The sequence below is a fragment of the Aspergillus multicolor genome, assembly GCF_047715735.1.
Source record: "Aspergillus multicolor strain CBS 133.54 unplaced genomic scaffold BDW74scaffold_23, whole genome shotgun sequence".
NCBI classification, from domain to species: Eukaryota; Fungi; Ascomycota; class Eurotiomycetes; order Eurotiales; family Aspergillaceae; genus Aspergillus; species Aspergillus multicolor.
Genome location: NW_027395974.1, coordinates 60,962 through 74,478, shown reverse-complemented (window position 1 = coordinate 74,478; position 13,517 = coordinate 60,962). Strand labels below are relative to the sequence as shown.

General features: G+C 51.7%; 5 protein-coding genes across 5 annotated transcripts; 3 read left to right on the top strand and 2 right to left on the bottom strand.

Moving 5' to 3' along the window:
* The first annotated feature begins 367 nt into the window (after positions 1 to 367).
* Positions 368 to 3,572, top strand: farB1 (putative C6 transcription factor (Ctf1B)). Its single transcript, XM_073725216.1, has 3 exons — positions 368 to 995; positions 1,043 to 1,227; positions 1,274 to 3,572. The coding sequence occupies exons 1-3, from the start codon at positions 757 to 759 to the stop codon at positions 3,346 to 3,348; spliced, it is 2,499 nt and encodes an 832-aa protein (XP_073581229.1). The 5' UTR covers positions 368 to 756; the 3' UTR covers positions 3,349 to 3,572.
* A 180-nt stretch (positions 3,573 to 3,752) lies between these two features.
* On the top strand, positions 3,753 to 6,222 carry BDW74DRAFT_157917 (S10 family peptidase). Its single transcript, XM_073725215.1, has 8 exons — positions 3,753 to 4,539; positions 4,591 to 4,695; positions 4,743 to 4,859; positions 4,905 to 5,161; positions 5,208 to 5,258; positions 5,304 to 5,457; positions 5,506 to 5,564; positions 5,616 to 6,222. The coding sequence occupies exons 1-8, from the start codon at positions 4,188 to 4,190 to the stop codon at positions 6,186 to 6,188; spliced, it is 1,668 nt and encodes a 555-aa protein (XP_073581228.1). The 5' UTR covers positions 3,753 to 4,187; the 3' UTR covers positions 6,189 to 6,222.
* A 126-nt stretch (positions 6,223 to 6,348) lies between these two features.
* BDW74DRAFT_59931 (unc-93 family MFS transporter) lies at positions 6,349 to 8,558 on the bottom strand. The gene is made up of 4 exons (XM_073733256.1): positions 7,595 to 8,558; positions 6,937 to 7,535; positions 6,798 to 6,893; positions 6,349 to 6,752 (listed from the first exon to the last, which is right to left on the bottom strand). The coding sequence occupies exons 1-4, from the start codon at positions 8,165 to 8,167 to the stop codon at positions 6,509 to 6,511; spliced, it is 1,512 nt and encodes a 503-aa protein (XP_073581227.1). The 5' UTR covers positions 8,168 to 8,558; the 3' UTR covers positions 6,349 to 6,508.
* Positions 8,559 to 9,284: 726 nt separating this feature from the next.
* On the top strand, positions 9,285 to 11,134 carry BDW74DRAFT_59833 (N-acetylglucosamine-6-phosphate deacetylase). The gene has a single exon (XM_073733255.1). The coding sequence runs from the start codon at positions 9,647 to 9,649 to the stop codon at positions 10,925 to 10,927; it is 1,281 nt and encodes a 426-aa protein (XP_073581226.1). The 5' UTR covers positions 9,285 to 9,646; the 3' UTR covers positions 10,928 to 11,134.
* A 154-nt stretch (positions 11,135 to 11,288) lies between these two features.
* On the bottom strand, positions 11,289 to 12,961 carry BDW74DRAFT_169425 (GMC family oxidoreductase; the record flags this gene model as incomplete). The annotated part of the gene is made up of 2 exons (XM_073726989.1): positions 11,289 to 12,670; positions 12,715 to 12,961. 2 exons carry the CDS (start codon positions 12,959 to 12,961, stop codon positions 11,289 to 11,291), a joined length of 1,629 nt encoding a protein of 542 aa, XP_073581225.1.
* Between the last annotated feature and the right edge of the window lie 556 nt (positions 12,962 to 13,517).

Sequence of the window (13,517 nt, the reverse complement as noted above, 5' to 3'; positions counted from 1 at the left end):
CTAGAGAGCCAACGTGACCGGGCCGAACGCGGATATGGGGAGTCGTTGCTTCCGTCGAACGTGGTGGGGAAGAATAATGTGGGTTGAGCGGCTGCATGATTTTCATTTACTTGGCCAAGAAAGGCAATCTTTGACTGTGGAGGATTATCAGCGAGCGGTAATTGGTGGAGAGAGTAAGAGAGGGCGGGCCTAGTATGGGTAAGCAGCAGCAGTGAGTGGCCGCCAGACATGCCACAGGCCCCCCGCCGAACTTGGCCCGCCCTTGGACCTTAGTCTGGTGAGGTAATTTATACTGCGATGGCCGGCGCTAGGCGCAAACAGTCAATCGTCGAAGCTCTGGTTCAGGCTTTCAGCGGTTCTGGTCCTGGTCTGGGGGAGCAGCAAATACTCAATGGCAACAAAGTGGATCTGGGGGATGATGAGTCCCCCAACGCTAACGCCTCCTGACGGTCGAGTGGAAAGCACCTTCTGTTCTTGTTACGAGTACTCTACTTAAACCTCTTCTTCCCCATGGCCCCGGTCTTGTCTCGATTTTCGATCTTTGGACGACGGATGACGCTGGCAACGTGACTCTATACTAAAAAACCATAAGCTTCTATACGAAAGAAAACTCTCCCCTCTTAACTATTGATTATATTCTTATTTTATGCGGTTACTGTCGCATCACGCTCCCTCATATCCCTCCTCTTTTTTCATCACTTACTATACCAATTGACTCGTCCTTTGGCAGCCCCCGGTCGACTTGTCTCGCGCATTATGACTGATTCTCCTGCTTCCTCAAATCCGGCTATCGAGACGGACCCTAAAAACAAGCGCAAGGCATCGACAGCGGGACTCTCCGCTAACGCCCGTCAGGTGAAGAGACGAGCTTCAAAAGCCTGCTGCTGCTGTCGCGCACGCAAGGTCCGGTGCGATGTGGTAGAAAATGGCTCACCTTGCACAAATTGTCGGCTGGATCAAGTAGAATGCGTGGTTACAGAAAGCAAGCGGAGAAAGTGCGTTTGATGCCAAGTCCCAGCATGGAGAAGCTGACTGTATTTAGGAAATCTCGAGTCGACACCGAGCTCTCTAATCCTCAGCTTTCGCAGTCGCCTGCCGAGATTCTTGATGATGGCGCACTTTTTGGAGGGTTTGGGGAGACCCATGCAATTTCGCATGTGGCGCCAACATCCCCATCCCAGGGCTCTGTGGATATGGAGCAAGGGCAGCATATGCCTCATTTACTATGTGCGTACTTCGTATAAGTAAAAAACTGGTGCTAAGTCATCTACAGATCAGAGCCAAGTCAACCGAGTCGACCCAGGAGACCGCTTTCGAAAACGCATGCCTTTGGTGCCATCGATGCCAACTCAAGTCACAACCGAGATTCAGCAATTGCTCGTCGGCAGCCGGTCCGCTGGCATTGTGCTACCGGACTACATCCGAGGCTTACCGACCCGGCTACAAAAGGAAGATATTGATTACCTCGCCATGAAAGGAGCACTGACAGTGCCTGATGTCACGCTGCGCAATGAATTGCTCAAGGCTTATATCCACTATGTGCATACATACATGCCTCTTTTGGATTTGGAAGACTTTTTGCAAACCATCGCCAAGAGCCAGGGTAGGATGAGCCTCTTGCTCTTCCAGGCTGTCATGTTTGCGGGTACAGCCTTTATCGATCTGAAGCACCTCCAAGCTGCGGGATACCCGTCACGAAAATCGGCTCGAAAAGCGTTCTTCCAGCGTGCAAGGTTACTATACGATTTTGACTACGAGGTCGACCGTATCTCGCTTGTCCAATCCCTTTTGTTAATGACTTATTGGTATGAGACTCCAGATGATCAAAAAGACACCTGGCATTGGATGGGTGTCAGTCTGTCTCTCGCTCACACCATTGGTTTACATCGTGATCCCGCAAACTCCCGTATGGACGTTCGGCGCCAGCGCATGTGGAAACGCATCTGGTGGAGCACTTATACTCGTGATCGCTTGATCGCTTTGGGAATGAGACGTCCCATGCGCGTCAAGGATGACGATTGTGACGTTCCTATGCTAACACTTGATGACTTTGAGTTCCACCCATTCTCTTCCGAGATTGTGAATATGGTGGGGAATTCAGAAATACTTCAAAGTGTCGCCCACCAACGAGAGCTTGCGTCGATGTTTATCGAAAAGGCGAAGCTCTGTCTCTGTGTTAGCCACGTCCTTTCTGCTCAGTACTCTGTCTTGAGCCACAAGTTTGGTGGCACTATGGAGACTACCATGATGCTGGTGCCCAAGAAGTCAGCAGCAGAAACTTTTGAGGTTCGACGATGTGATCAGGAGCTGGAGGATTGGCTGGCCCATCTTCCATCTGAGATTCAGTACTCCCCTGCAGCGCCAGCAAAACTGAGTGAGGCTGAAGAGGTCTTGCATTCCCACCGAGCTTTACTCAAAATGGTGTACTTGACAACTTCAAGTGCTCTACATCGACCTCAGGTCCTTCCCGCTGTGCCTTTTCCCTCAATGGACACCGAGTTGCAAGACATGTCTCGCAACAAGGTTCGGTTCGCTGCGATTGAGATTACGAATATCGCCCAAGACCTACACAGTCTGGACCTGACTCGCTATTTCCCCACTACTGGTGTCACAGTCCTTCTCCCTGCCGTCATTATCCATCTTCTAGACATCAAGTCCAGCGACCAGAACGTCCGCATGACCAGCTTACAACGTTTCTACCAATGTATGCGCATTCTCCAGCGTTTAAGAGAGATTTATGCGTCAGCCGACTTTGCAACCTCATTCTTGGAGGCTGCAATCAGAAAGGCCGGAATTCAACTCACCGTACCTCAGAATTCAAACAGTACTGGCGCAGGAGCAGCATTGACGCCGCCTCCGGATTCTCTTTCCCAAAAGATCCCAGATCTTACTTACCCTAAGACTGGCTCGGCTGCGGATTTGACATTGAACTTGGTGGATGAAGCTCAACAAGATTTTGCCGCCTCTACTCCGCCGCCTTCTGACGGTAGCGAAAATGGTAGCACCAACAACATCAACCCGAGCTATCATCGCGACGCGTTCAGCATTCCCAATATTGACGACACCGAACTGAGTCTGAGCCAGCTCATGGATTTGGCCAACGATGCGGAAGTGACGCAGAACGATTTTGATGCTTTGATCAACTTTGACGACGCTGGCGCAGATTTCTTCTCTTCGGAAAATGGTGCCCTCACGATTGACGGAAACGGCAAAAACTTTCCATTTACGTTCTCGGACATGGTCGGGTTCGATGCTGGGAGCAAGGGCGACGACGCTGCGGCAACACCTGGGGCTGATGCAGCGGCTCCCAAGCTCGATATGGATCTTGGGCTCAGCCTGAATGTCTGAATTTTTCATTTTTAAGCATTATATTTTATATTGGAAGCCTTCTTTTGCACATATTCTATTGTTTTAACACGTGGGAAGCATGGATGACGGAGTTTGGGTTTGGTCAGGTTTTGGGATTATACTTCTTGGTCTCCAGTCTATCCGTAGTTCGCTGGGATTGTCTTACCACCGTCTCTATAGAGTTATTACTAAAAGTCGGATATGAGAAATGATACTAATATTCAAATTTGTACTTTACCAGTATAGCTTGGAGTCTGGCCAAGCAAATCAAGCCTTGCGTCTCTATGTCGGTGGCGGTTTTGGGTCTTAGCCTCGGCTCGTCTCCTTCAATCTAAATCTGTCTCCATCCTTATCAAGTTATCGCCATCCCGTCCGACTACTACTGGGTCCAACCCTCTAGGTCTGCACAAGTACCCACTCTGCTTATGAAGGCTAAACTGACCAAACTATCTCAGGAAGGTCGGCATCTCAACTATGCTGCCACCGCTGATCTCCCCTCACCTGGCTGCGGCCGAGTCACAAAAAACGTGCGATCTGCAAGGTTACCGATGCGGCACTGCAAGCTGAGTGGCCGAGGCTGGCTTGGCCTGATCCGATCCCTGAGCTTTCTGTTGTCACCATCCTGATTGAGATGGCCCGCATGCTACCTCGTTATCATCGGAGACCAGCATCGGCGAGGACGTTGAATGGGGTTAAGGAGCTGTCCGCATGCAGGTGCCTAGCTTCTACTCGCTAGTCAATAGGTACATTTGCCTGTACTTATTACTATAAAATGGTCACCCCCTCCGTTTTCTCTGGGCCCTCTGAGGATTCCAGCTTGCGCCCCGAAGACAGCCGTAATGCCTCGTCTTAGCTTGATTTCCGTTCTGTCTCTGGCTGCTGCCTCGCTGGGTGCAGCTGACGAGCATCCAAGGTTTTCCTTCAACAAGCGACAGCTACCTGCGGACGCAACTGGTGTCAAGAAGTTTGAGACCCCCAATGGCGTGACCATCCGATACAAAGAGCCCGGCAAAGAGGGGGTTTGCGAGACAACTCCTGGGGTCAACTCCTACTCCGGATACGTTGATCTGTCGCCCGAGTCTCACACCTTCTTTTACTTCTTCGAGTCTCGTCACGACCCAGCAAACGCTCCCATTACCCTGTGGCTTAACGGCGGTCCGGGAAGTGACTCTCTCATCGGTCTTTTTGAGGGTCGGTATTACATGCATAGATCGGTGGCTTATTGTACTGATCAGGTTGTAGAATTGGGACCGTGCGCTGTCAGCGAGAACCTTACGACCTACATCAACCCGTACTCGTGGAACGAGGTTTCGAACCTTTTGTTCATCTCGCAGCCATTGGGAGTCGGTATGTGTCAGTGTCAGTGTCAATGCCGGTGTCTCACTCAGTTATAGGGTTCTCGTACGCGGACATCGAAGAAGGCTCACTCAACCCATTCACCGGTATTGTGGAAGATGGTTCCTTTGCTGGCGTCCAGGGTCGTTACCCTACCATCAACGCTACCCTGACCGGTAAGTTTTAACAGGATACAAGGTTGCCAGGCTGATACAAGCTAGATACCACGGAGCTTGCCGCAAATGCTGCGTGGGAAGTCGTGCAGGGCTTCCTCGGAGGCCTCCCCCAGCTGGATAGTACTGTCAAGTCCAAGGACTTTAGCTTGTGGACTGAGAGCTACGGAGGGCACTACGGGCCAGCGTTCTTCAACCACTTTTACGAGCAGAACCAAAAGATCCGCAACGGCACTGTCGAGGGTATCGAGCTCAACTTCAACTCCTTGGGTATCATCAACGGTATCATCGACGAGGCGATTCAGGTACGGAATTTTCGGAGCTCAGCATAATGTCGCTGACCCGACTTAGGCACCTCACTACCCCGAGTTCGCAGTGAACAACACCTACGGCATCAAGGCTGTGAGTATCCCTGATTGATGGACAGCTGTCGCTCATGGTAAACAGGTCAACGAAACAGTCTACAACTATATGAAGTTTGCCAACGAGATGGGCAATGGGTGCCAGGACCAGATCGCTCTCTGCAAAGCCACAAATCGTACTTCTTTCGCCGACTACGCTCTCTGTTCAGAGGCGACCAACATGTGCAGAGATAATGTTGGTAAGTATACCTTCAGGATTTGATTACAGCTTGCTTATACATCCACAGAAGGGCCATACTACAGCTACGGCAACCGCGGCGTTTACGACATCCGCCACCCATACGATGTAAGTGTCAAACCACAACCAACACTATCACTATCATTAACCATGTCATAGGATCCCACCCCCGAGGACCTCTTCGCACCCTTCCTGCAACAAGACTGGGTGATGGATGCCCTCGGCGTAAACATCAACTACACCATGTCCAATAATGAAGTCTACTACGCCTTCCAGCAAACCGGCGACTTTGTCTGGCCCAACTTCATCGAGGACCTCGAGGAGATCCTCACGTACCCGGTCCGCGTCACCCTCATCTACGGAGATGCAGACTACATCTGCAACTGGTTTGGCGGCCAGGCCGTTTCCCTTGCCGTCAAGCACCCGCACTCCAGGCAATTTCAGGCTGCCGGATACACTCCTCTCCTGGTTGACGGCGTCGAGTATGGGGAGACTCGCGAGTATGGCAACTTTTCCTTCTCTCGGGTCTACGAGGCCGGTCACGAGGTTCCGTACTACCAGCCTGCGGCGTCGTTGCAGCTCTTCAACCGCACTCTGTTTGGCTGGGATATTGCCGAAGGTAATGTGAAGATCTGGCCGGGTTATTCTACAAACGGGACTGCGTGGCCCACGCATACTGAATCGTTTGTGCCCTTGCCGACGCCCACACCTAGTTCGGTCTTTGGGACTTGAATTAGACATGTGCGTGAAATGTATATAACGGACGTATGTTATTAGAGACCCCATGTAATCATTGTCATTAGAGTTGAGAAGATATGGACTAGAATGTTCCGTATGCCAGGATAACTGGCCATCATTAGAATAACAATATAGAACTGTTTGGTCATCGATGACCAACAGGGTATGTGGTATCGAGATGTACGGCTGAAGATTCGACAAATATAAAAGCGCCAGCTCTGAGACAAACTGTGCACGACCCATGCTAGACCGAACCCCACGCCGCAGGAAGATAGCAAAAAACATGACCACTATCACGGCTGTGAAGATCGTATTCAAGCATCAGAGGACCTTCTCTTCTCAGGCACGCTGTGCTGCTGGGCGTGACGCGTCTGCTCGCCGACGTCAATTCCCGTGACCTCCGCAACAGTCTCGTCGGAGAATTTGAGGTCATCCTCGAGATCGGTGTGATCCTTGATCTTGAAGAAAATAATCGGAGCAGCAACCAAGAGGGAGCCGCAGAGAATGCCCCAGCAGGAAGCAAACATGTTCATGTAGGGTGTGTTATTGAAGTCCAGCCTATTAGATCAGTAGTGTTCGGGCGACAGGAAGCATTGCACTTACGCCCAGGTTATAGCTGCACCTGCAGACTGAATTCCCTTGTAGAAACCAGCAAAGTTGGCCAGTTTGCGGCTGTTGTTAGACAAGCATCCCATGAACCTGTAAATTAGCATCTCGCCTAAGAAAAGTGAGGATGGCATACCAGTAAGCACAAGTCTGAAAAGCAGCATCATAAAAGCCGTAGAACATGTACAAGAACATGGGTCCAATATAGCCACTCTGCTCCCAATCCTTGTCGCGCCCTGCAGACTCTCGGGTGTAGAGTTTCTGGAAAGCATACCCACCACCCCAGATGCCCATAGTAAGAGCAAACAGAAGAAACCAGACAAGCTTGGCACGGGCGGGCCGCTTGAGAAATTTCAGGTCGAGAATCAGGCCAAAGCAAAAGGCGCCAACCATTTGCATGGCCCAGTACAGGATACTGTTGAGAGCAGCGGAGCGGGTGTTGAAGTAAGAGCCGTTTATGGCGTTGAAGTGATAGGAGTAGAACCAGTTGCTGGCCAGGAACATGGGGAAGAAAGCGACAATGTACCAGTCGGACAGAAGAGTCTCCCATAGGCCGAGAAGTTCCGATTTCCACGTGGGGTTTTTGATGGCAATGACTCGTGTGCCATCCTTTCGCACAATGTACTTGGAATCCACGAGACCCCAAGCAAGAATAAAGCCGAGAACCATCAGAACCATGAAAGCAATGTAGGTTCCATCATTGACTGAAGCATCAGGATCGGTTGAGTGGATATTCTGTCCAAGAGGAATCTACAGTAGTCAGCGTCTGTAAGAGGGCAAGAGGATAAACTTACGAGGCCTCCAATCACACCACCCAGGTTGAAGATGACCCAGAAAATGGAGATGTATTTGCCCTTTTCATTCTCGCCGGGGTAGGCCATCATAACAGCGCCCTGGGCACACCATAGCAGACCGGCACAAAGACCAAGCAGGGCACCAGCAAAGATCAAGAACCCAGAGTTGAAAGTATGGTTGTAGCACAGAAGAGAAGCAACGTAAAGGGTGTAACCAAAACCACCAAAGGAAAGAGTCAATCGCAAGCCAATGCGATTGGCAATGGAACCAGCGAAGAAACCGACAACAGCAAAGGTACTGTATGTGGCGGTGTTGGATTTACTGACGTCGGAATGGTTAAGCTGACCAGCGCCTCCAAGACCAGAGACGGCATTGTACATGCCTGGGCAGAGAAAGCAAACAAAAGCGACGAGAACCAACTGGGTCTGCGGGGACGCATAGTACGGCACGGTCAAGGGACCAAGCTTCAAGTTTTTATACATCCATGGCTTGCCAGGCGGGGCGTGGATGTCTTGCTGAACCTCGGGATCGGTGGTGCTCAAGGGAGCAGTTTTCTCGTTATCGGTTGCCATTATGTCTGACGAGAGAGAAAGGTGGTTGAAGGTTGATCGAGGACAAGCGGTTAAATAGCTTCCAGAAGAACAGTGGACAAAAAAAGAAAAAGAAAAGGAGATATCGAACAAAGGCCGAAGTCAGCAACCGGGGTGACGGCTTGGAATGCGAGCAACCGGGAACCAACAATGCAGTGAGGTAGGTATTCAAGAATTAAATAGAGGAGGATTCCGTCGGCAGCGTCGAAGAATTATTAATAGGTGAGACAGCGATAGCTTGCGAGATGAAGATTAAAAAAAAAAGTTGAAAGCGAATCGACTTATCGGGAGTCGTGACGATCAGGTGTGCTCCGATGGGTCAAGGTTTGACACCTGGATCCGGGGTAAAGTAGATGGACACTGACAGCAGGCAAGGCTTCACAACAACAGGCCACGAGGAGGCATAAATAGAAGAAACACACAGGCGAAGAGCAACCTCAGACCGTTATCTCAAGCGAAGAGACGGTGGGATTGTTTCGCTCCACTCGAGGCTGATGTTGATAAGACACTGAGACAGCAGCGTTCGAGTATCTTGACCTTTTTTGAGTTTGCTACTGGTCTTCTCCAACAATCCCTGCAGGAGCCACGAGCAGGTCGCGTGCAGGGAAGATTCAGTGACAGGAGAGATTGTGCGCCTACAAATCCAAATCCCTAAAAAAAATCGGGCAATAATTTTGCTCAGCTCATGAGCTAGGCTAACCTCAGAATCTGGAACGATTCTTGGGGGCTAAACTAGCAGAGAGACGGTAGCATCGAAATGTCCGGATGCGGGGAGCCGGCTCTTTCCACGGCCCACCCTCAGCTCACTTCAGGTTCAGCATGCCGAGGTGCGAGATGAACGCCCGACGGTTGACATTCGAGCAACTTGTTTGTTGTACCGCAGAAAATAAAATCTACAATTCTACTTTGTCTTGGTTTAACCCAATTCAAATCGCTGGTCAGTATCAGCTGGTCGACTTTGTAAAGTATGGTCAAGCATTGGTATTGACTAGTAATATGTATGTAACCCGTGTATCAGTAAGCTTGGACTGTAACCCTCCACTAACAGAGGCTTATCTCCGGCCTCTATCTTGACCTTTTCTGAAAGCCATCAGAATCGAGTACTACAGAGCACTGCCAATTGATTTGCTGTTATTAGGTAAGACCAGAGGGTCAAGTCTACCATGACTCAAAGCGTGGGTTGTGTCTATGGCCACATCGACGTCACATCCACTTTGACTTGCCTCTGGAATGAAGCAACGTCAGGAATCAGGCTTCACTGCGTAAACCGTCAGCAATTGTGCACCTAGACAGGTACCACATGGAGTCTTTTTCATCCTCCTATAGGCCTGGTCCGTGGTTCACGGCAGAGCTTTCCGGTCTTTTGTGCTGCCTCAACTGTCTATATAACCGATTCGGCCTTTCGCCAATCGCCTTCTCTTCCTCGATAAATCCCCGGCCTGAAACACAGCCTCTCTCAAGATGCCTGGCAAGACTGCACCAAAGTCCCATGTCATCAAATTTACCAACTGTCGCATAGTCAAAGGAGACGAGCTCGTCAACCAGGATGTCTGGATTGATTCAACGTCTGGCAAGATACTACGGGCACAAGAAGCATTCTATGGGCTGCATTTGTCACCTGATGAAGTGATCGATCTCGGTGATCGTATTCTCGCTCCGGGGCTTATCGATTGTCAGTTGAATGGCGCTCAAGGCTTCGACTTTTCAATCCCGCAACCCTCCAAAGAGGAATATGACGAAGGCCTGCGAGTAGTCAACAAGGGCCTCGCTAGGACTGGCGTAACCTCTTACCTTCCTACTGTTGTCAGCTCAACCGCAGAGGTCTATCACAAGGTGCTCCCTTCCCTCGGGCCAGCAGGGGATACGCATCGCCCAGAAGACGGCGCCGAATCGCTCGGCGCACACGTTGAGGGCCCATTTCTCAGTCCCGGCCGCAACGGCATTCACAAGACAGAAGTCCTCCGCTCAACCAGCAGCCCAGAAGACCTGGTCGAGTGTTACGGCCGCGAGAACCTAGCCGTAAACATCCGACTGATGACGGCGGCCCCAGAAGTCGGCAAGATGATGTCCACTATTCCGCACATTGTCTCCAACGACATTATCTACTCCATCGGTCACTCTGACGCCACATACGAGCAGGCGCTCGCGGCCATCGATCAGGGCGCGGCAATGGTCACTCACCTCTTCAACGCTATGCGGCCCTTTTATCACCGCAACCCGGGCATTTTTGGCGTCCTCGGCCAGCAGAGCGAGCACTGTCGTCGCCCATTCTACGGCATCATTGCCGATGGCATTCACCTGCACCCTACGTCCATTCGCATCGCCTACAACGCTCACCCGGACGGGCTTGTTCTCGTCACGGACGCCATGAAACTCTGCGGTCTCCCCGACGGCATCTACGACTGGACCAACGGCGAGCGTATCATCAAGTCCGGGGCCCGCCTCACCCTCGAAGGCTCCGACAAAATCGCCGGCAGTTCTGCGACGCTTATCGAGTGCGTCAACAATTTCCGCCGTTGGTCGGGCGCGTCGACGGCGCAGGCGTTGAATGCGGCCTCGGCTACTCCCGCACGGCTGCTTGGGCTCGAGGGCGTCAAGGGATCGCTGGATAGCGGTGCTGATGCGGATCTCCTTGTGCTGAGTGATGAGGATGATCCTTATTCTGGGCGGACGCTGACGGTGAACCAGGTCTGGAAGCGCGGGTCCAAGATTTTTGATTCTGGTAAAGATGGTCAAGTTTGATGTGACAATTATTATGTGTTTTTTTTGTTTTTTTTTTTTGATAGAACGTATGTTATGATGCTTTTATTCCTACTGCACTGTTTAGATATGAATTGATTTTGTTCGATAGAGTACATAAATTTGTATTTTTTTATGCTGCATTATTTAGATATGCATTGATTCTGTTTGATAGAGTACATAAGTATGTATTATACGATTTTTATATATTCGTCTTTTTATCTATCTATGCCTATACAAGGGCGGTATCCTAGAACGAAGCCAAATCGTCAATCATAAACCTCATAGTAGAGCGCGCTGAAGCGCCCCATTCCTCCAACCCCTACCTTTTGAGCCAGTCCAAAGAGCAAGATATAAAAGAAAACTACAGCCGGGGCTGCTCGCGCTTCCAGCCAGCCTCCTCGGCAATCAGCTCAGCAGCGCGTTCACCAATAGCCAGGACAGTCAACATGGGGTTGATAGTGGGCATTTCAGGGAAAACACCGGCATCGGCAATACGGACGTTCTTCAAGCCGCGAATCTTCAGCTTGGGGTCAACGACGGCCATGGGATCGCGGGTCACGTCGCCCATCTTGGTCGTTCCAGCGGGGTGGTAGACGGTGTGGGCGACACGGCGGCCGTACTCGGAGAGCTCCTCGTCGGTTTGAACCTTGGGACCGGGGGCAACCTCGCGCTTGATCCAGTCCTTGAAGGGAGCCTCCTTGGCAATTTCACGAGCGGCCTTGAGACCGGCGACGATGGTGGCGGCATCGTAACCCTCGGGGTCAGTGAAGTAGCGAAAGTCCAGGGCAGGCTTGACGGTGGGGTCCGATGAGGTCAGGTAGAGACGGCCGCGAGAGCGAGGGCGGGGGATGTTGGGGGTCATGCAAAAAGCATCGACAGGTGTATCGTAGCCCAGGCGCTCAGTGTTGAGACAGAATGGAATCTGGTAGCAGTGCATCATGACGTCGGCAGCGCGGCCATCGGAGCCAGCAGCATTGGGGGCCTCCCGGCGCAGGAAGATACCCGCGTCAGAGTCCATGGTAGTCTGGTTGGGGGGCACAGGCCGGTTGAGCTCCCAGATAATGATACTCTCGGGGTGGTCGAGCAGGTTCTCACCGACACCGGGAATATCCTTTAAGACGGGGATTCCAAGAGAGGCCAGCTGCTGCTTGGGACCCAGACCGGAATGGAGCATAAGGCGAGGGGTATCGACGGCACCAGCGCAGAGGATGGTCTCCTTCTTAGGGCGAAGGACGTGCTTGGCACCTGACTGGAGTGTAATGTCAACGCCGGTGACGGTGTCACCGTCCACGTTGACGCGAGACACCCAGGCGTTGATGAGGATCGTCAGGTTGGGGCGTTTCTCCTCACCGCGGAGGATAGGGTGGATGTAGGCGACACTAGCGCTGCTGCGGCGGCCATCATCGGGGTTGTAGGCGACCGAAAAGAAGCCTACACCCTGTGTCAGTTCACCCTTGGAGCGAATCTCCTTGTTGAAGTCGTGGATGACAGGAATGTCCATGGCAGTCGAGCACGACTGGATCCAGTCCTTGCACAACTGGTTACGGTGTCGATTGTGAACGGGCTGGACAGTGTTGCGCAGGCCATCAAGCACGCGGGTGAAGGTCTCAAAGGACCACCCTGTGCATCCCTGCTTCTCCCACCGCTTACAGTCATACTCGAAGGGACGGAACGAAATCAGGGTGTTGTGGCTAGAGCAGCCTCCTAGAACCTTCGCGCGAGAGTGGCGGATATGGCTGTTACCTGTATAGGTCAGATTCCTGCTTGAACGATGATAAAAGACATACCCATCGGTTGCTCGACAGTGGGGTAGTCGTAATCCAGCTCTCCTCCCAACAAGTTAAGCCACTCCCTCAGGTTGAGGACCCGGTCATCCATGTAGTCGCTGGGACCAGCCTCGATCAGCAGGATGCGCTTGTTGGGCAAATACTGGGCCAGACGGCTGGCAATAACGCAGCCGGCAGTACCACCTCCGACGATCACATAGTCGTAGCTGTTGACGTCGCTTGCGGGGAACTCGGTAGTGGTGGCCATGGTGGATAACGGTCGAGATGAAGCAGGTGGCCGACGAGAGAAACAGATGGGAGAAGCGGAAAGAGAGCGAAGAAGAGGTGAGAGGCAGAATAATAACAATAAATTCTTCAAAACCATGGATTTTTTTTCTCCACCTCGTCGAGCCGCCTTAGTCGGAGATTCTTGCCGGTGGATCACCGGCCATGCCAATGCCATAGACTGATCAAACTCCGTAGGTACCCCGAACCATCAAGAGATAGAACTCATATCAATTCCTTGTCCAAAGCACAGCCAATCTCGATTACACTCCTGCAGCCCCAAGCTCAAAAGACAACCGCCTTATTCTCAATAATCGAGCCGACGTCATCCCGGCTGAATGCAGTCAATCCACACGAGGTCCCGCGCTAAAGAGGCCCACGATCCTCACTAAGCCTGCACGCTAGACAGCGGTTATCCGCCATGGTGCTGACTTTATGACCTTTTGCGGTCTAGTCAAGGCGTTGTATGGTCTCACCTCTGGATGGAGTTGCCCTTCGGGACCAAACTTGAAACGCTCAGTCATACCAGAAGGAGTAAA

Excerpts from the sequence above, each read along its gene's own strand:
- BDW74DRAFT_59931 (XM_073733256.1), bottom strand. The coding sequence starts at position 8,167 with ATGGCAACCGATAACGAGAAAACTGCTCCCTTGAGCACCACCGATCCC. Across the intron at positions 6,894-6,936 it reads TTTCAGACTTGTGCTTACTG|GTTCATGGGATGCTTGTCTA; the intron begins GTATGCCATCCT and ends GCTAATTTACAG. Across the intron at positions 6,753-6,797 it reads GGTGCAGCTATAACCTGGGC|GCTGGACTTCAATAACACAC; the intron begins GTAAGTGCAATG and ends CTGATCTAATAG.
- farB1 (XM_073725216.1), top strand. The coding sequence starts at position 757 with ATGACTGATTCTCCTGCTTCCTCAAATCCGGCTATCGAGACGGACCCT. Across the intron at positions 996-1,042 it reads ACAGAAAGCAAGCGGAGAAA|GAAATCTCGAGTCGACACCG; the intron begins GTGCGTTTGATG and ends GACTGTATTTAG. Across the intron at positions 1,228-1,273 it reads GCATATGCCTCATTTACTAT|ATCAGAGCCAAGTCAACCGA; the intron begins GTGCGTACTTCG and ends AGTCATCTACAG.
- BDW74DRAFT_157917 (XM_073725215.1), top strand. The coding sequence starts at position 4,188 with ATGCCTCGTCTTAGCTTGATTTCCGTTCTGTCTCTGGCTGCTGCCTCG. Across the intron at positions 4,860-4,904 it reads CATCAACGCTACCCTGACCG|ATACCACGGAGCTTGCCGCA; the intron begins GTAAGTTTTAAC and ends GATACAAGCTAG. Across the intron at positions 5,162-5,207 it reads TCATCGACGAGGCGATTCAG|GCACCTCACTACCCCGAGTT; the intron begins GTACGGAATTTT and ends GACCCGACTTAG.
- BDW74DRAFT_59833 (XM_073733255.1), top strand. The coding sequence starts at position 9,647 with ATGCCTGGCAAGACTGCACCAAAGTCCCATGTCATCAAATTTACCAAC.